Genomic DNA, 19,124 nt, shown 5'->3' with positions numbered 1-19,124 from the left:
CAATTTTTTTATAAAGAAAATATTTAACAAGTTCAATATTTCCTGAGCTTGCACAAGAAACAAATATATCATTTGGTAATTGATATTCTTCAAAAAAACATTTTATTAGATATAAATTTCCAGTTGATGACAATTCATATATGAAAGCTTCTAATTTCAATCCTTCTTTATCAAGCAAATATGAAAAAATTTCATATGAATTATTTACAATACATTTTTTATATAAAAAATTTAAATGCATAGTTTTAACAATTTTATTTTCGTAAAGATATTTAAAGATATCATATCGATGAAATTCAATAGCTGCTTCATATGAATCATAAAATGATGAATGATGTTGTTCACATAAATGAATGATTTCTATATTTCCACTAGCAATTGCATATTTACCTGTGTTTTCTAATTTTGCGCCATTCATAAGTAAATATTTAAAACATTTAACTGATCCGAAAAATGCTGCATAATCAATTAATGTCGTATTTTCTTGATTAATAAATGAACATCTTTCATAAAGTGATGGTTCAATTTTTTGATTATAATTAAAATCAGTTTGTGATGATATTTCTTGAAGTTTTTCTATTTCATCATTTCGAATTATTTTCGCAATTTCATTCGGATTAACTCCTTCTTTGATTAATTGCTTATGAAGTGCCCAATTGTTTTTTGAAAGTTCTTCATAATTTTTTAAAAAAGATTCATTAAACTGATTAGATTTAATATCATCTTTACTGGCCCGATCAATAGTTAATGAGTTGATTTCATTTTTTTTCATATGTTGTGCGAAATATAAACAACTTTTTTTGGTTAATTCTGTTTCATCAATCATTCCTTGATCAAACATTTCATCTAAAAGGTAATGTGATTCTTGAGAAGTTAGAGAAAAAAGATATCTTGAGAAAATATCCATCATTTTATAATTACATATTTCCTCATATATTTTCTCCAAGAATCTTAAAAAATTAAAATAAATTTTAAAATCTTTCATTTGAGAAACAAAAGATGAATACACTAATCGACATGTTATCAAAAAAACTGTATATGGATAATTTTTGTCATATAATTCATATATTAAATGTGCTGATTCCTCAATGTTTTCAAATTTTAAATTGAAAACAATGCCTTTGAGAGTAATTATCTTTGAGATACAATCTTTTATTTGATTTGATATATTCCTTTTTTGAGTCTCGCCAAATTCCATGTAAATTTTTTGTAGTTTTATGGTTACCTTGGAGCAAATTAAGAGGTTATACAAATGTTTTGAGTAAATTTTTATCGTTTTGTATACAATATAAATGTTCGTGAATAACGTGTTTTGATGGGTTCAAATTTTTTTGAATCCGACCAGATATGCATTGAAAATATTCAAGCATAGCTATTCGAGAATTAAAATATCTCGAAAATATCATAACTCAACAAAAATGCTGAAATAAAATTATTAATTTATTTTGCAAATGAAAAATAAAATTTATTTTTTATTATCTGATCTGATCATGTGTTCAATTCGATTGAATTAGTCATGTGTTTTTATCAAATGATGACACTGGCCATATTTCTATTCTATGTTCAGGCATGCGAAAAGGAATGAAAATTCATGCACGAAATTTAAGGATTTTTTTCTTACAAGTTAATCATGTAACAATGGCAAAGCGCTATCGAGAGACTACACAAGGAAAAGGTACATGTGTACCATTTACAGAGAAAGTATAATATAATCCAAACATAAATAAACTCGTTGGCGCAGCAAATATTCGATTTCATGATTCATAGGAATCGTACTGCAGCTTATCAAGAATTTCAAAAAATTTACTTTAAATGTATTGAAATATGTCGATGAATTTATACCAATATTTGCAGAAAAGATTAATGAATTTGATTCAGGCCCGTCATTAATTTGTTTATTATCATGTTTATACAAAGAAACTATTTTGAAGTACAAAGAGAATTTAATTTCATTTTTTATCTCAGAAAAAATATTTCTTATAAATACTAATGAAAAAATGAATTCTTTTTTGAAAATCCTTTTGGAAATTTAAAAGTTGTGTACCGAATGACAAATTAAAGAATTTGATTTTATTTACCGAGAGCTATTAATTATCAGTTTAGGATTTGATCATATTATGGATTTTAGATAAGATTGAATCTTGATTATGTTTATAATAAGACAAGCATATTAACATCTGTATATGATTCTTATCAAATCGCAGGTAATCCAGAATATCATGAAAAAGATTGGATGGCTTGGAATGCTAATTGGCCTTATGCTTATCCTGATGATATTGTTGTGTTAATAATTTAACAAATTCAGGACAAAAAATTGATACTTATGCTACTTGTGACGGACAAATACTTAAGTATACTAGAGAAGATTATGATTTAGAAGATGCAAAATTAGATTTATTGATGGTGCAACATGTACAGTATTATTTGTATGTTATCATCCACAAACAAGAAAAGAAATAATACAAAATCTTTTTAAACTTTTACAATATATCCATGAAAATGAACATGGAAAACTTGTTGTTTTAAGGAAAGATGGTAGAGATCTAGCAATTCCTTATTGTAATTATTTTTTATGGAATTTGGTACAAATGTAGCGGAATATTTAAGTGAAGCTTCTGTAACACAACAACATATATGACCTTTTTAGATGCAAATATTCTAATATATGATAGTGGTTTTGTATTAAAAAGGGAAGAAATATTATATTTTTAAATTATACCCAGAAATTTATATTTAAAATGCTAAATATATTTTCATTAAAATAATATGTACGATTATATAGTATAATTATATAATCATGTTGCAAAAATTCTATTTTATTTTTGAGTATAGAAATTTTTTTTATTGATTTGTTAAATATATATCTTTAATAAATACATCTTATGTAGTAGAAACCAAATCTTTGTATCATATAATATTGTATGGAAAATAATGATTTTTTGAATTATAAGTAATATGTTTTAATTAAAGAATCCTCATCAATCAAAATCCAAGGATACTATTACTGTGCAATAAAATATGTTAATGTATATGTTGAAAGTAAGATTGAAATAGTATAAACCTTTGATGAAAGTTCTGAAAGGTATGGTATGAATGTTGATGGAACAATACCAGCAAAAGGATCAATCAACAATCTTTTCAATGTTGTATATCAAGTTGGTGATGATAAAAACGAAAAAAAACACATAATTACTATTATTGACTTAATATTACAGCCTGTTGCGGAATATTTTTCATTTATCATCACTCACTTATAGGTTGCAGATGGAAGATAAAGTAGCACAAATTTATCAATCGATCTAAATTAAAAAAGCGAAAGAATTTGTTTTTAAAACATTATTAATTTCCATATAAAGCATCAGCATCACAATTAAATTTCAATATATTTTGATATGAAACGTAACACAACGTTTACAACATCTTTTTTTTACTTATTAATTCAACAACGGCTTTAGCACTGGCACTAACTCATCCACAGAAGTGCAAAAGTTTCGAATGCTTTCATCTTTGTCAGACTCATCGCCCAACCCAAACAGCACCATTTTATTTGGCTGGTTAATTTTTGCATTCAATGCTTTGTCCGCGACCATTTTGCGGAGTTGAAGTTCCACATTCGCTGGTGAATCACCGATTAATTGACTAAGTCTGTCAATTTTAATTGACGAAAAAAGTTTTTCTGCAACAGAAATATTATGTTGTACTGAAGACGAATCAATTGCATTGATGCCATTGCTACCAAATTCTTTAACAGCAATGGATTTAAATCGTTCGCGATTTTCTCTATCAATGAATTTACGTTTGACAATTAAATCAAGTATGAAATATACATCAAGCTTATGAACGTCTTCATCATCTATGTAACGGTAGAGAAGTGATGAGCGACTTTTAGAGATCTTGGAAAGTACAGCACAAATTATCGCTTTTCGAAGTGATGATAATTTTTGTTCAGGAACAGATGGATTCTCCCAAATGGTGGTAAAAGCACGTGCAGCTTCGAGGAAATTGTTACGATTTGCTTGAAGCTTTCCACGAAGATCATCAAATCTATTTAATATTGCAAGAGGAGTGGTACGTCGGAAAACATGCTTCTGCATTTTAGTAAGATATGAAAAGGCTTGATCATAGTCGTTTTCAAGGTAGTAATCCTCGCCAATATGAAGATAATATGATAACATGTCGGCATCTTCACCACTTTCCGGTGGTTGCTGATCAATCAAAACCTTTACTGCCTCATGATATAATTCATTGTTTTCAAGAGCTTTGATATAGAGTTCGAAAATGTTTGCATTAATAAAATTGTTTGCTTTAGCAAATTCAAATATAATCCTCAAATAATTTATGTCATGAGAAAAGAGGTCTTGCATTAAAACATTGATGATTTTCGTTATTGTATTCGAATTGATATTTGAAGCAACAATATCATTGAAAAAACTATTCAAGCTTTCTTCGGATAAATTGGTTTTAAGTGGGGCTAATAATGATGATATTTCTTCATTTGTTATTTGCTGGTTTTGGAAAGCTTCAAGATCCATTTTAAACGGTTTTCAAAAGTGAACTTTATGGCAAAGAAAAGAAACCGTAACTGCTTTGACGATAGCGCGTTTTATCACAAATTTGGCCTATCGTTGCCAGGTCGGCCATTCTTGGCGAGCGCGAATTCGATGAGGGTTACACACTGAAGAACTTGTTTCTTCTACATCCCTCGGGAAAGTCCCCAGACAATAGCAGAGAGTGTAGGCTATGATTGCGACCATTGGCTTTAGATGATCTTTAGGGATATTTCGCCAATGAGTTTGTCTGTTTATAGAGATATCGAATTGGGCCTTTCGAGGTCTAACTCAATGGGGCTCACGTCGTTTGCCAAGGATCATTTGTAAACTTTTTTTTTCAATTTTTATCTTTTTTTTTCTTTTTGATTAAAAATCAATATGATATTTTTAGCAAGGCATTGGATGGATTTGTTTTTGCTTGTTTAAGCATAAAAATTATTTTTTTTTAGATAAAGTTGTTTGATGGTGGCTCATTATTAGGGTGCCCCAAAATATTTGAAAAAATGCCAACGAAATTTATTTGGAAATAATTCTTGGATGCATTGCACTCAGAGAGATAAAGCAAGGACAAAATTTATACTATACCCAGAAATTTTTCGATCTACAGTTATGAGGGCACAAGGAAAGCCTATTATTTTCGTAACAATTTTCGGATCATATCAAATTGGTAAATCCACAACAATACAAAAGCTTACAGGAGATAACACAATTGCTATAGGTGATGGGTCCAATGAAGAGACAACTGGTGCTTTTATATATGGGCCATATTCATATCAAAATTTAAGACTTAAGTTTAAAATGGGAAAAACAGAAAAGAATGACGAAACGCAAATTTTCTTTATTGATACAGAAGGTTGCAATGGTTTTGAAATGGGTAATTCAAATCCTGAAGCCAGTTCTTATCTTTTAGGTCAACTTATTGCACCATATGCAGCCATTTCCCATTTAGTTATTGCTATGACTACACCCAACATATCATCGCATGAAGTCAATACGTATAAAAAAATTATTAATATTGTTGATTCCATTACTCAAGGCACGAAAATCTTTGATAAAAATCGCCTCATAACTCTTGTCCGAGATGTATCCAAATACAAACCAAGTGAAGGCAATTTTGACCAAATTCAAAATTATGTTACAAATTATTTCTTTGACAAATTCGGTAAAAACTTCCAGCACAATAAAGTTATTCCGCTTCCCCAATATGACATTAATAATAAAAACGAAGATATTGCCAAAGAATTTGAACATGGCTTTAATATCTTTTCAGGAAAACTATTTGAACATATCGAAACAATACGAAAGAACATAACGTTTGATGCCGAAGGATATTGTAATATCTTTGAACAACTTGTCCGCAAAATCGAAAGCAAAAATTTAGACATCATTGCCAACCAAATTTTAAACAATGAAATACAAAAATCCGAAGAAAGAAATATGACTCCGATAATAGAAGACATTATTCGAAAGAAATTTGAAGCTATTAATTCATTGATGAAAGAATATGAAGATCAACTTCGAAACGAACAAATTGTTAGCGCGTTATTTATTGATCTAAATAATGTTTCACAAGAATTAATATATGAAATCGAAAAGAAATTACCACATATCCAACAAATGGATATCTTTAAGAAGTACAAACGGTACATACATGAAGAAATCCCAAAGAAGTACACTGTGTTCGAAGGCCTTCATAAGAAAATTAAAGAGAAACAATTAAATTTCTTGAAAAATAAAGTGAACGATGTAATAAAAAAAGGCGAAAATGATATCATTGAAGATATAAACGATGGATATACTGACGAATTGGCGTCTTCAATAGGACAAATAGAAGCAAAATGTAACAGAACTGTGAGAGGGGTGTTTAATAGTATCGACATATACGGAGATATACAAAATGAAATTAATCAATATATAGAGAAACAAATTGAAAAGTTGAACAAAAGAATATTCAAATTGGTGTAATTTGCTTTTTGAAAATATCATAATAAAATGACAATTAATTTGACGAAATCGAATGTAAACGTTTTATTGTTTAATTCATTTTTAACGATAAATCATTTGTTTGTTGTTATTGCTCTTTATTTATTTAAATTTTTTGTATTATAAAATTGATACATTGAAAGTTTAAATTGTGAAAAATCAATTAGCTAAAAAATTGCAATGTTTATTTTACTTTCTCACATGCACCACCGGCAGCTTTGATCTTTCTTTCGGCTGATTGTGAGAAATCTTTGGCACGAACGATTAATGGAATTTGTGGGAGTTCGCCACGGCCAACAACTTTGAAATAACCATTGGCAACACAATCAATGACTGGAACTGCATCACCTGCTTGTTTAGAAGCTGCTTGATTGCGAACTTCTTCTGGAACTAATGTCCAAAGTTTATCAATGTTGATGATTGGTTCCCATTCACGGCACTTAAATACATGGAGGCGACGCATACCAACTTTACCAAAGTATCCTGGATGGTAACGATCAAACCATGTTCTTTGATGATGTTGACCACCTGCGTTACCGCAACCTCCTGGTGACTTCCTGTGCTTTCCAACACGTCCGTAACCCATAGATTCTTGACCACGAAGTTTCCTAGACTTCTTGAAGCGAGTTGGCATTCTGCAAAAGGCCGGACAAAACCGCCATAAATAACGTTCTCCATGCCGATACATCAATGCACCCCAAAGCCAACATTTAAATGATTGTTTTTTTCTTAATGAAAGTCCAAAAATGAATAATATAATCATTTTAACTAATCTCATCTTGAAAAATGTAACATTAATTGAAATAGATTGTATATTAACAACACCGATTCATTACTTAAAAGCCAATTAAGGTTTAAATATTTGATTCAAATCAATTTTTGGAAGTAACCAAACCTTTTTGATGTTATCTTTTATTTTTTAATTTCATTTTTCTGCCCATTTTTTTATTTTACCCAAAAACTTATTATGATGATAATACCATTTTCTTTCATTACTTTCCGAAACCATTCAAAATAAAAACTTTATTTAGCGCAGCTTAAGTAGCAATTAACACTTTCTATGTTGCTGATGCATAAGCGCTGTTAAAATTGGAGAAATAATTCATAAATTTTGAAATTTATTTTGAAAAATTTATTTTGAACTTGATACTTTTTCAGACAAAATTAATCGTCGGAGTATTTAATTTTCAAAATTTTGTTTGAGTGAAATTTAGATTTGGTCAGATGGAAATTTATTACATGATGAAATCAAATCAATCAATCATATCATTTTTAAAATGGGTTTACTCTTTAGCAATATATATAACAATTGGTTCAAGAACAAAGAAACAAGAATTCTTATGTTAGGACTTGATGCAGCAGGAAAAACAACAGTTTTATATAAATTAAAACTTGGTGAACATGTAACAACAATTCCAACAATTGGATTTAATGTCGAAACATTTGAATATAAAGGACTTAACATGAATGTTTGGGATGTTGGAGGTCAAGATAGAATTCGTCCACTATGGCGTCATTATTTCCACAACACACAAGGACTTATTTTTGTTGTCGATTCTAATGATATTGGAAGAATTGATGAAGCGCGTGATGTTCTTCATAGGCTTCTCGAAGAAGATGAATTACGTGATGCTATTTTACTTGTCTATGCTAACAAGCAAGATCTTCCAAACGCAGTAAAACCAAGTGAATTAGGTAATAGATTAAAGCTCAACACCATTACAAATCGTCCATGGCAAGTGCAAGGAACATGTGCTACAACAGGTGATGGACTTTACGAAGGATTAGATTGGATTGGTGAACAAATCAACAAAAAATGGAAATGATTATTTAAATAAAAAGACAAAATACCATATGTATCTTGATGCTCGGAATATTTTATAATATAAAAATATGTTAATTCTATAAATAATATAATTAAAATGAAAATAATTATTTACCAATTTTTACACAATTAATTAAATACATGATTTATAAATGATTGTTCTTAATTTTAATAATGAAATCAGGTCAACACTCTGTAAATTTACAGAATACAAAATAAATGAAACATAATTTCACTACATTTTTAATTTTGGTTGCGAAAAATTAAAAATATATTTAAGAAAACGCTATATAAGTAATTATTTAATTAAACATATAAATTTATACCAAAATTTCACTCGAACATTATAACAATTATGAATTCTTAAAAAATAAAATAAACATTTAAACAAATTTTAGTAACATAACAAATTTATATATATTATTTTTCTTATTCTGTATCACTAATACATTTATTAAGTTCCTCTTTTAACAACATGAAATGTTCTTTTTCTAACATAAAAAAAACAGGCGATATCACGCAGCTATTTCTTTTCGAACATTTCATTAATCCGATGTCATACGAAATGAAGAATGGAGGAATTTCGATAAATTCCCCAATGTTCACCAAGTTCATCAATGCGTCGATTAATTCCTTCATGTAATTCATTCCCATAGTTAAACACAAAAAGATAATTTCATTTCGGACATTTTGTGGAATTAAAGATTGATCACAGCCACAGAAAAAAGAAAAAATTTTTATAACAATTCGAACGCCACTTAAACCATAAAAATCTGATTTAAGATCAAACTCAAATAACTTTTTCTTAAACGTTGAAATTTTTAGTTTTTTCGAATATGATTTAAATATAAATTGGCGAATCATTAATGAAACATAATCATAAAATGATATCGATGATATCCAAAGTTGTACAGTTTGCGCTTTGATCCACATTCGATTCTGTATAAAAAAGCATCCATTAGAAAAATTATACACAAATTGTAAGGCATAATTTCGTGGTTTTTTATGCCCACAAAATTTAAATGTGATAAAAAAATCAGAATTGGGAATTACAACATGTTGCAACTCACCACTATATATGGTACCTGATATAAAAGCCCATTTAGGCTTTAAACCTTGTGATGTAGTTAATGTGAATTCACAAAAAGAACCAAAAACAGACGGTTTGACGATATGTGTAATGTATTCAATTATGTTCGTTGATGTTTTGGAAAAAACATTATGCGATGAAATACGATTAAAAAGAGATAATGGATCATTACATATACCTTCCGTTACTTCAATTGCATGTACTTGAATTTTAGAAATTCTTTCAGGAACTTTTAAGATTTTGGAATAAAATATAATGACATTATCAACCTCAGTTTTTTGAATTTTTGTAAAGAAATCAGATATTGCATTAGAATCTCTGTTGTATTTGACATGAATTGATTTGATTATGGAATTTACTTCGTCTAATATTTTTGGTAATTCTTCATTGGAACAAAAAAGAAGATCGGTGGCATCACCAAATGATATGTTTAATATATTACTAGAATTGGTCACAAAAATAGGAACACTTGTGATAAATGCTAACGAAAATCGACAATTATTTAATGGAATTTTTTGAGTAACAAAAACATTAATAATTTGATCAACTGATTTTCGTTCAGCTCCGAGGTCAAAAACAAGAGCAATGGTTGCATTTTTTGAACACAAATTACTTGGATTATAGAAAATATTATATTTAGGTTGAAAAATCATGTTATGGAAATATTTTTCTGGTGAACAAACAGGACAAGCTTCATTTTTGGATGTCTTTATTGAATAACATTCTTTGCATATCGAAATTTTTGTATTGTTATCAAGGATAATTAGTTGATTATCATTTGCGTTGTCAACTGTTGGAAATGTCACATTGCATCCCATAACCTTATCCTTTTCTTCATCTGGACTTAAGCAAAGGGAAGAAAAGGATATGAGATCCATTTGTTGGAAATCAAAATTTTTGTTATCATCTGACGAACGTTAAGATCTTTTTTATTGTTTTTTTTTTAATAAGAAAAAACTACGTTTACAATCTAACACATCCATATCTACATAAAGTGACGTAATTATTATAAAATTTCAACATTTTTGATTATCAGAATTGCGTTTGATAATATAATGGAATTTGAATGTTACAATACTTGATTTCTATTTTGTTGAATCTAGCTTTCGAAATAAAAAACAAAGAAGTTCAAATTTAAGATTTACTCGACGTATGTTTCAAGGAATTTAACAGCTGCTTCACCGAGTTGTTTGTTTGCAGCAGCAATTGCACGTTGCTTCTTTTCCTTTTCAGCCTTCTTTGCTTCATGTAATTCGGCAGCTTTGGCGATTCTCTTTTCTTCAAGTGCTTTGACAACGTGGCCATACTTCCATCCGAATGTTGTAGAAATCTTTCCGAGAGTTGTAACTGGACGATCAGTGCGGATGGCGACAACACGAAGAGCAGTTGGAACAACAAGTTTCTTGACGCCTTCATACTTCTCTGGGATACCTTCGTAGACCTTGAGTCTAGCAAAAGCTGCAGCACCGCGGGCTGTCTTATAATTGACCATTCCACGAACTGTACGAGAGAAGATTTCAGCTGGTGCACGTTCATGGAATGGACCATGACGTGGGTTTGAGTTGGTTGTCTTTCTTAAGAAACGACGATACTTGTGATAATTAAAACGATGATCACCAGTTGTAACAATGCTTTCAGCCCTAACAACAACAATCTTCCTTCCGTTGAGTAATTGCTTGGCAATGACACCTGCTAAACGACCTGAAACATGACCTTTACCATCAATGACTATTGACATGAGCAAAAAGGAACGGCCAAACTGAAACCGTTTTTATTGACGGTTTGGGGCACCCTAAAATATTTTAATCAATTTTTCACATCTTGAATTTTACGCACATGTTATGCATCACATTACTTTTACTAACAAATTTTTATTGCTCCTAAGAATTATCAGGTTTTTATAAATTCCATATATCGAAATCTAACTCCTTTTACAATTCTGTTGCTTTCAATCGTTGGGGCACCCAAGATCCACAAAAAATTCACCAATGTGTGTTCAAACAAACTGCTTTCAAATATTAAGGGGATAACCGTTTGGCCTTCCTTTTGCTGAATGACAAGTCATAACTTCGGCCGTACTTTCAAGAAACCAATGCGTCCATACGAAAAAGAACGTATTCACCGTGAACTTAAGGTTGTCGGTGAATACGGTCTTAAGAACAAGCGTGAACTTTGGAGGGTTAATTACACACTTGCTAAGATCCGTAAAGCTGCCCGTAATCTTCTTATGCTTCCAGAAAATGATACAAAGCGTATCTTTGAAGGTGCCGCACTCCTTCGTCGTCTCACCCGTCTTGGTGTCCTTGATGAAACAAAGCAGAAACTCGATTATGTACTTTCACTTACACCAAATGATCTTCTCGATCGCCGTCTCCAAACACAAGTTCATAAAGCAGCCTTAGCCAAATCCATCCATCATGCTCGTACACTCATCAACCATCGTCACATCGCTGTTGAGAACCAACTTGTTAACCAACCACAATTCCTTGTTTGGAAAGAATCAGAACGTAACATCCGTTATGCAGATAATTCTGTTATGACAACCGAAAAGGCTGGTCGTAAGAGGAGAATGAGGGCAAAGGATGCAGCAAAGAAGCAAGGAAAGGGCGACGACTTCTCAGAGTAAAGGTTTTAAATCAATATTTCCACTAAAAAGTGCTGATTCAAATTTTGCTTGAAACTGAAAAATTGAATTCAAATTCATGTCTATCGTAGCGGTTTGTATTTTTGTGGTAAAATTGATCCTTTTTATAAAGGAAATATTGGACATTTGAAAATCAATTGATTAGAAAGAAAATGAACAAAAAAAAAAAATAAAAAGATATGGGAAAGAACTCTTAAGAAACAAAAATAAACTAAAAAGAAGAATGTTTCTAAATCAATTGCAGATAGGAATTTTATTGTTTTTGGAAACAAAAGATGTAAATTCACTTTTGCTATAAGCTCTAAATGTTATTTCACTTAGTTGTTTATTCAAAATCATCAAAAAGCGGAGGTGCATTTGCATCAATATTTTCATTAATTTCTTGTGGAGCTTCTTCCATCTTTTGCTCCTCTTCTTCTACCGCTGATGGCTCATCAGCTTCCTTTGTTTCTTCAATTTCGTTTGGTTCATATATTTCTTTTGTTTCTTCAATTTCTTCTTCATGAGGTATTTCGACTGGTTTCGGAGGCTGAACATTTTCCATTGCGCTCTCTATTGTTGCTTCAATAGCAGTTGCAGCCTCAGGGTTTTTAGAATTAAGTGATTGGAGAAGATCTCGGAGTTCAGTAAGTTTGCGGATTTCACTTTGGGCAGCAACCTTCAAAGCTTCATTGTAGCGAGTCCAGCATTCGCGCATTCTTCTAACTTTGAATTTGTTGTAAAGTTCTTTGGATGTATATAATTGATGAACTTTGCGTTTTATGCGGCGCAACGCATCTGTTTTTTCTTTCTTGGCTTCCTCGAGACGTTGCTCAAGTTTGGCTCGATTTTTTTCATAGTTTGGCTTATTTGACTCAACTTCAATTTTTTTATGAGCTTCTTCTAGGTTTTTAGTTGCACGAATATATTGCTCTTTACGTTCTTGATATTCTTCACCAATACGATAAAGTACAGCAAATCGTTCAATGATATCGCGACAATCTTCAGCACTTCTTTCTTCTTCTTGTGCTAATTTGGTATGAATTTCTGCAATTTCATTGAACATATTCCTCATTTTTTCAAATTGTGATTTTAAACTTGGAATTTGAGTAATGAGCATTGCACAAGATGTACTGCCGATTCCAGACCATGTTTTTGCGTAGGTCGTACGCCCAGAAGCGCCGCGAAGTAAGTTGTCATATACGGTTTGAATGTCGGAGCATAATATGTCTTTACGACTGGCAAAAATGCTCATTTCGTTCTGGCAACTATTCAAACCGTTCAAAACCGAAAAAATATATACAAATAAATTGAATCAGGTTAAATCGTGTGTTTGATAAATACGTTATTTTCTTCGAAAAATAAACGTTTAACAAAGCCATCCTATAGCTATAGTCAAATAAATCCATTTTTCAACAATAATTTGTTTTATTATGTGTTTTTTGTTATGAATCCCTAAATCAAAAACTTATTCAATATAAATTTTTATCGCAAAATCTGCAATTAAAAATTTAATTCGAAATCCATTTCTCTATTCATGAATAATATGTTTCACAAAAATCTTTTTTAAACATAAGATAGTTTTCTGAGAAATCATTAAAAGTATTTAAATTTGTAATTTCCTATAATAATAAACATTCATTTCATTTTTTTGAGTGCCCTAAAAATCGAATTCGCGAGAATTTACGATCGAATCCTCTCAATATTGAAAAGGTGGGTTTTGTATGTATTAATAAAAATTATCGTTGAGTGCTTTTGTTTTCGATAATTTCGATTAGAAGACTTTTTCAATGATTTTAATTCAAAAAAGAGGGATAATTCTGGGATAGGTACTTTGGATTATTATAATTTTTTTATCATTTATTTGCTTCATTGTTAGTTGTGATTATCTAAAAGTCAAAAATGATAAATAAAACATATTGCCATGTATTTAAATTTACATATAACTTCATTTTAAATATCACCTCAGTGAATTTTAATACTATCATTACAACAATTATATTGCTTTTTATAAAATTCATTAAGATAAGAAATTTTGCAACAAATTTAAATTTTCAAAAAAAAAATTATATCCAAGCATTCTTCCTATTTTATTTTATTTTTTATACACTCAAAAGAAGCAATTGATTTCTCAACTCATACCCTTAATATAACAACACTTTCGGAGTATAACGAAAGAGACACATATAAAAGTTATACATTACATGTTCTAATAACATGTGAAATTAATGAAATTGGAATTGAAGATTTTTATCAATGGACCTTATTAATGACTGTTGACATTGGGAATTCTATTATTTCAATTGGAGATTATGCATTTCATTACTGGTCTCTTTTGAATTGGATTAATCTTAGAAAAAATGTAGAAACAATTGGAAATTATGCATTTTATTTTTGCTCTCTTTTAAATTCGATTAATATTGGTGAAAATGTAGAAACAATTGGAAATTATGCATTTTATTATCGTACATTAATTTCCAATATTTTCATTCCAAAATCAGTGAAATTAATTGGTGATGAGGTTTTTGCAAATTGCTTAAAACTCCTGTATATAAATGTTTCTAATGAAAATATTAATTATTGTAGTGGAAATAATGGAATTCTTTATAACAAAGATCTAACCACAAATCTTTGCTACCCAGAAGGAAGAACAAACAAATCATTTGAAATTCCAAATTTTGTTACAACAATTGGAAATTATGCATTTTCTTATTGTTCATCATTGGTAAATATATCAATTCCAAATTTGGTTAAAACAATTGGAAGTTATTCTTTTTATGGATGTTCCAAATTAAACATAGTTATCATTGGCGAAAAAGTGAGCTCAATTAAAAGTTATGCATTTCGAGATTGTATTAATCTCACATGTATATATTTTACGTTATAAAGCACCAAATATAAATTCAAATTCTTTTTATAATATTTCTGCTCAATATGTATGACATCAGATTTATTTCAAGGAACAGAATTTGGGTCACTTGGTGTACTCAAAGACATATTACTTGATGAATGTAATCAATATCGTTGGCCAACACACACATTCAACAATTCAAATTCGTTCACACGAAGTAACATACAAAGTCGAATACATTTACTAAATCCAATACTTATACAAAATCAAATTCCTTTAAACAAAGTAATACGTATACTGTCCTAATTATTCGTTTTCTACATAAGAAACAAATTAATCGTGAAGAAAGCACAAAAGATGATAATTTCAATAGAGATAGTATTTCAATGAATAACTTGTCTATAAATTTCTCTAATATTGATGAAGACCCATTTGCAGTTGATTTCAAAGAGAATAAGTTTGTTGGAAACCTTTGAGTAATAATAAATGTTGAAAGTGCATGAGTTTTGCAAAAGCTTTCAAACGATACGACCGTTTATAATGAGTTCCCCCATAACCGAAAAGTGACTGTTTGTGGTCGTTCTCCAGAATGCCCTACACACAATTCGTCGAATTTGGACGTGTTGTACTCATTTCTTATGGTCCATTAGCAGATAAACTTGCTGTGATTGTTGACATCGTTGATGATAAACGCGTCATGATTGATGTAATCGGAGCACAAGAACCTCGTCAAATGATCCCAATCAAACGTCTTAAACTCACAGATATAGTAGTAAAGATTGAGCGTGCTGCTAAGAAAGAAGTAGTTGCTGCTGCTGTCAAAGAAGCAGATGCTGTTGCAAAATTTGAAGAAACAAAGTGGGGCAAAAATCTTAAGGCAGCCGCCGCTAAATCTCAGATGAATGATTTCTAGCGTTTCAAGCATGCAAAGCTTGCTGCAAAACGTGCTCAACTTGTTAAGGAACAACTTGCTAAGAATTAAAATTTTGGTATATATTTTACTTTACTTCTTTTTATGTACTAGGAAATCATTCAGACAATGTGTAGAAGCGATTGAAAACATCGAATAATTGAATAATTTGATTTGCAGATATCACTATTTGTCATTTTTTATTATCTTTTTTGCTGGCATTTAGTATGTTGTTTTTGGGTGTTCAAAGGTATTATATTGATCCGATTTGACAAAACAATGGAAGGCTGAAAGAAACGATAAGGAATTGTATTGAAACGATGAAAGTTTTTCAATTAAAAACGATACTTTTCATAATAAAATTTTGACAACAATCTAAGCTATTGGCACTTTTCTAGATGAGATTGACAGGTCAGTTTGGCCAAAACAGCAATAAACGGTTGTGGCCGGCCATCAGGTTTTCATACTTCCAATGGACCCAAAGACCATCTACGTTAGGAACATAAACTTCAGGTCATCATCCCAAGCTCTTGCCAAGTTCTTTGAGACATATGGCAAGGTCAAATATGCATACATCCTTACCGAAAAATATCGTGGCCAAAGCGTTTCCACAGGATCTGGTTTTATCCAATTCGAAACTGAAGAAGGAATGAAAGCAGCTCTCAAAGCTTCTGAAGATGCACGTGCTAATCAAAAGGCTATCGAATTCCAAGGTCGTAACCTCTATATCCGTCAAGCTAGAGCTCGTCCAGAACGCAAGAGGGATGCCGCCTTCGTTAGCGGAATACCAGAAGGCACAGCAGAAAGCGATTTATTGGAAGCATTCAAGAAGTACAACGCAACGAATGCTAAGATCATTCGCTTCAACACTGAATCTTCTCGTGGCTTTGCCTTTGTCAAGTTTGCAACATCTGAAGACCAAGCAAATGCTGTAAAGGAGAACAAAAAGATTCAAATTAAGGGAGGTGAATCATTCGTAAGATATGCTCGTCGTGATTATGACGTAGTACCAAGGAGATCCACCCGCCGCTTCCGTCGTGGTCGTAGGGGTTTCCGCCGTGCACCAAAGCAAAATCAGTAAATAAAGTCTGATTTCCCATAATTTTTTTGGATTTTGGAAACTATTTTAAACATTCAAAACAGTACTTATGAAAGCATTGATGAAAATAATCCGGGGGTAATTAAGGTACTTCTTAGAATTCTAAAGATATTTATTTGTTTTATTTAATATTTGTCTTAATAATTAAGAGAAATATTTATTTCAAAATAATATTTGAAAATTGTTTTTAATTTTTTAAACTGCACTTATGTATGCAATTATGGAATGTAACACAAATAGATCTTACAAAAATTGTTGAATTGATTAGTAATAAATAATTTTTATCTTTTCTTAAACTCTCAAAGTACCCAAGCAAAATTAAACTTTTTGAGTAGTTTTATGACTTTTAGTTTTAAGTTCGAATCTTAAATGTTTTGAGGATGATATTGGTTAATTATAGTTATCTTATAACCACACAGCTCCTGCTTTTGAGTATAAACCATTCATTCCTCTCTATCGTTGAAATCACATGATTCTAATAGTTTATATTTAAAAGTGACATCTTTTTAAAGCAAAATTTGCCCAACCAAATATGCCAAAATTTATTCACATCATTTTTGAGAATGCAAATCTTCGTCAAGACACTCACTGGCAAGCACATTACACTTGAAGTTGAACCAACTGACCGTATTGAAGATGTTAAGTCCAAGATCCAAGATAAGGAGGGTATCCCACCAGATCAACAACGTTTAATTTTCGCTGGTAAGCAACTTGAAGATGGCAACACACTTCAAGATTATTCCATCCAAAAGGATTCTACCCTTCACTTAGTTCTTCGTCTTCGTGGTGGTATGCAAATCTTCGTCAAGACCCTTACAGGTAAGCACATTACACTTGAAGTTGAACCAACTGACCGTATTGAAGATGTTAAGTCCAAGATCCAAGATAAGGAGGGTATCCCACCAGATCAACAACGTTTAATTTTCGCTGGTAAGCAACTCGAAGATGGCAACACACTTCAAGATTATTCCATCCAAAAGGATTCAACACTCCATCTTGTTCTTCGTCTTCGTGGTGGATGAATGATTAATCATTAAACAATCAATTTTTAAAAACAGTAAATCATTTTTGAACCCAATTTTTAAACTTTCCCAAGAAATTCTTTTTAATATTGGATTTTGCTCGAAATGATTTCTGTGCGATGAAATTTAACCTTTATACTCTTATACCAAATTGCAATTGAAAATTTATGGGTTCGTTTAGACATATTGAATTTCCGCGCCATTTAAATGGCGGCATTTTTCATTATTCAATTTTAAAATGTATAACACATTAGGGCATCCAGATTATACTGCTTGGCAACCTCAGCAGCCAGTAAATGAGGAAAATGACAATTCGCGCAGACCTCCAAATGCATTTATTCTTTATTCGCAAACAATGAGAACGGAAGTTAGACAGAAAAATCCATCACTTTCAAATACAGAGGTCAGCAGAATTTTGGGCAAAATGTGGAAAGAAGTCCCAAGTGATGTTAAATTACAATACAAACAAAAAGCTGCATCTCTTCAAGAAGAGTTCAAAAGAGAACATCCAAACTATGTATATAGAAAAGCACGCAGGAAGAGGGCTTTAAATGAATTGTTGACAAAGAATAATAATAATTTATATCCAGGTTATGATCAGAATCTTCAAATTGGCATTATTCCAATGGGAATGATGCCAATGAATGTAATTCAGGGAAATCAAATGGCTTATCCAGGAATGCAACAAATGCAAGGTATGGGACAAATGAATTCTATACCTCAGCTTCAGGGATATCCTCAGACTCAGAGTCAACAGCAAGGAATGTATGCTCCAATGAATCCAGAATTCGCATTACCACCGGAAAACAAACAATAATTTTATTTTCGGAGGAAAACATTTAACAATAAATGTAAATTTAATTTCTGTTTTGCGTTTAGGAGACCGTTTATATCGCGTCTGGACCGTTAACAAAAACAAATGATTTTTATTCTTGTGTTTCATTCATATAGTGCAATCGATACACAAGTAATAAAATTTGTACAAAACAATATTCCAAAGATTTTGAGTTATGCAGGGATAAAAGAAAATATAGAAATATTTTCATTAAATTTTGGATATTCTGATATAGATATTAATATATCAATTTTACAAGTAAACATTCAAGTAAGACTTGGACAGAATGAACAAAAAGGTTTTGAACTTTTATCAATAAATGGATTGCAAAATATT

At 30.8% G+C, this 19,124-nt stretch overlaps 11 protein-coding genes across 11 annotated transcripts; 7 read left to right on the top strand and 4 right to left on the bottom strand.

Moving 5' to 3' along the window:
- Positions 1 to 3,434: 3,434 nt before the first annotated feature.
- Positions 3,435 to 4,364, bottom strand: GO595_003442 (COP9 signalosome complex subunit 4; the record flags this gene model as incomplete). Its single annotated transcript, XM_067916463.1, has 1 exon — positions 3,435 to 4,364. The coding sequence occupies one exon, from the start codon at positions 4,362 to 4,364 to the stop codon at positions 3,435 to 3,437; it is 930 nt and encodes a 309-aa protein (XP_067777243.1).
- A 795-nt stretch (positions 4,365 to 5,159) lies between these two features.
- Positions 5,160 to 6,515, top strand: GO595_003441 (uncharacterized protein; the record flags this gene model as incomplete). The annotated part of the gene is made up of 1 exon (XM_067916462.1): positions 5,160 to 6,515. One exon carries the CDS (start codon positions 5,160 to 5,162, stop codon positions 6,513 to 6,515), a length of 1,356 nt encoding a protein of 451 aa, XP_067777242.1.
- A 202-nt stretch (positions 6,516 to 6,717) lies between these two features.
- Positions 6,718 to 7,167, bottom strand: GO595_003440 (60s ribosomal protein L15/L27; the record flags this gene model as incomplete). The annotated part of the gene is made up of 1 exon (XM_067916461.1): positions 6,718 to 7,167. One exon carries the CDS (start codon positions 7,165 to 7,167, stop codon positions 6,718 to 6,720), a length of 450 nt encoding a protein of 149 aa, XP_067777241.1.
- Positions 7,168 to 7,810: 643 nt separating this feature from the next.
- GO595_003439 (ARF/SAR superfamily) lies at positions 7,811 to 8,359 on the top strand (the record flags this gene model as incomplete). Its single annotated transcript, XM_067916460.1, has 1 exon — positions 7,811 to 8,359. One exon carries the CDS (start codon positions 7,811 to 7,813, stop codon positions 8,357 to 8,359), a length of 549 nt encoding a protein of 182 aa, XP_067777240.1.
- A 2,230-nt stretch (positions 8,360 to 10,589) lies between these two features.
- On the bottom strand, positions 10,590 to 11,186 carry GO595_003438 (Rpl16ap; the record flags this gene model as incomplete). The annotated part of the gene is made up of 1 exon (XM_067916459.1): positions 10,590 to 11,186. One exon carries the CDS (start codon positions 11,184 to 11,186, stop codon positions 10,590 to 10,592), a length of 597 nt encoding a protein of 198 aa, XP_067777239.1.
- Positions 11,187 to 11,501: 315 nt separating this feature from the next.
- GO595_003437 (40S ribosomal protein S9-1) lies at positions 11,502 to 12,074 on the top strand (the record flags this gene model as incomplete). The annotated part of the gene is made up of 1 exon (XM_067916458.1): positions 11,502 to 12,074. The coding sequence occupies one exon, from the start codon at positions 11,502 to 11,504 to the stop codon at positions 12,072 to 12,074; it is 573 nt and encodes a 190-aa protein (XP_067777238.1).
- Positions 12,075 to 12,417: 343 nt separating this feature from the next.
- Positions 12,418 to 13,326, bottom strand: GO595_003436 (uncharacterized protein; the record flags this gene model as incomplete). Its single annotated transcript, XM_067916457.1, has 1 exon — positions 12,418 to 13,326. One exon carries the CDS (start codon positions 13,324 to 13,326, stop codon positions 12,418 to 12,420), a length of 909 nt encoding a protein of 302 aa, XP_067777237.1.
- A 2,185-nt stretch (positions 13,327 to 15,511) lies between these two features.
- On the top strand, positions 15,512 to 15,835 carry GO595_003435 (ribosomal protein L14; the record flags this gene model as incomplete). The annotated part of the gene is made up of 1 exon (XM_067916455.1): positions 15,512 to 15,835. One exon carries the CDS (start codon positions 15,512 to 15,514, stop codon positions 15,833 to 15,835), a length of 324 nt encoding a protein of 107 aa, XP_067777236.1.
- A 469-nt stretch (positions 15,836 to 16,304) lies between these two features.
- Positions 16,305 to 16,913, top strand: GO595_003434 (RNA-binding protein; the record flags this gene model as incomplete). Its single annotated transcript, XM_067916454.1, has 1 exon — positions 16,305 to 16,913. One exon carries the CDS (start codon positions 16,305 to 16,307, stop codon positions 16,911 to 16,913), a length of 609 nt encoding a protein of 202 aa, XP_067777235.1.
- A 581-nt stretch (positions 16,914 to 17,494) lies between these two features.
- Positions 17,495 to 17,953, top strand: GO595_003433 (polyubiquitin; the record flags this gene model as incomplete). The annotated part of the gene is made up of 1 exon (XM_067916453.1): positions 17,495 to 17,953. The coding sequence occupies one exon, from the start codon at positions 17,495 to 17,497 to the stop codon at positions 17,951 to 17,953; it is 459 nt and encodes a 152-aa protein (XP_067777234.1).
- A 238-nt stretch (positions 17,954 to 18,191) lies between these two features.
- On the top strand, positions 18,192 to 18,770 carry GO595_003432 (HMG box family protein; the record flags this gene model as incomplete). The annotated part of the gene is made up of 1 exon (XM_067916452.1): positions 18,192 to 18,770. The coding sequence occupies one exon, from the start codon at positions 18,192 to 18,194 to the stop codon at positions 18,768 to 18,770; it is 579 nt and encodes a 192-aa protein (XP_067777233.1).
- Positions 18,771 to 19,124: the final 354 nt, after the last annotated feature.

The sequence above is a fragment of the Histomonas meleagridis genome (assembly GCF_020186115.1).
Source record: "Histomonas meleagridis strain 2922-C6/04-10x chromosome Unknown contig_20, whole genome shotgun sequence".
NCBI lineage: Eukaryota > Parabasalia > Tritrichomonadida > Dientamoebidae > Histomonas > Histomonas meleagridis.
Note: the sequence above shows the minus strand (reverse complement) of the source record. Positions and strands in the feature narration are given on the sequence as shown.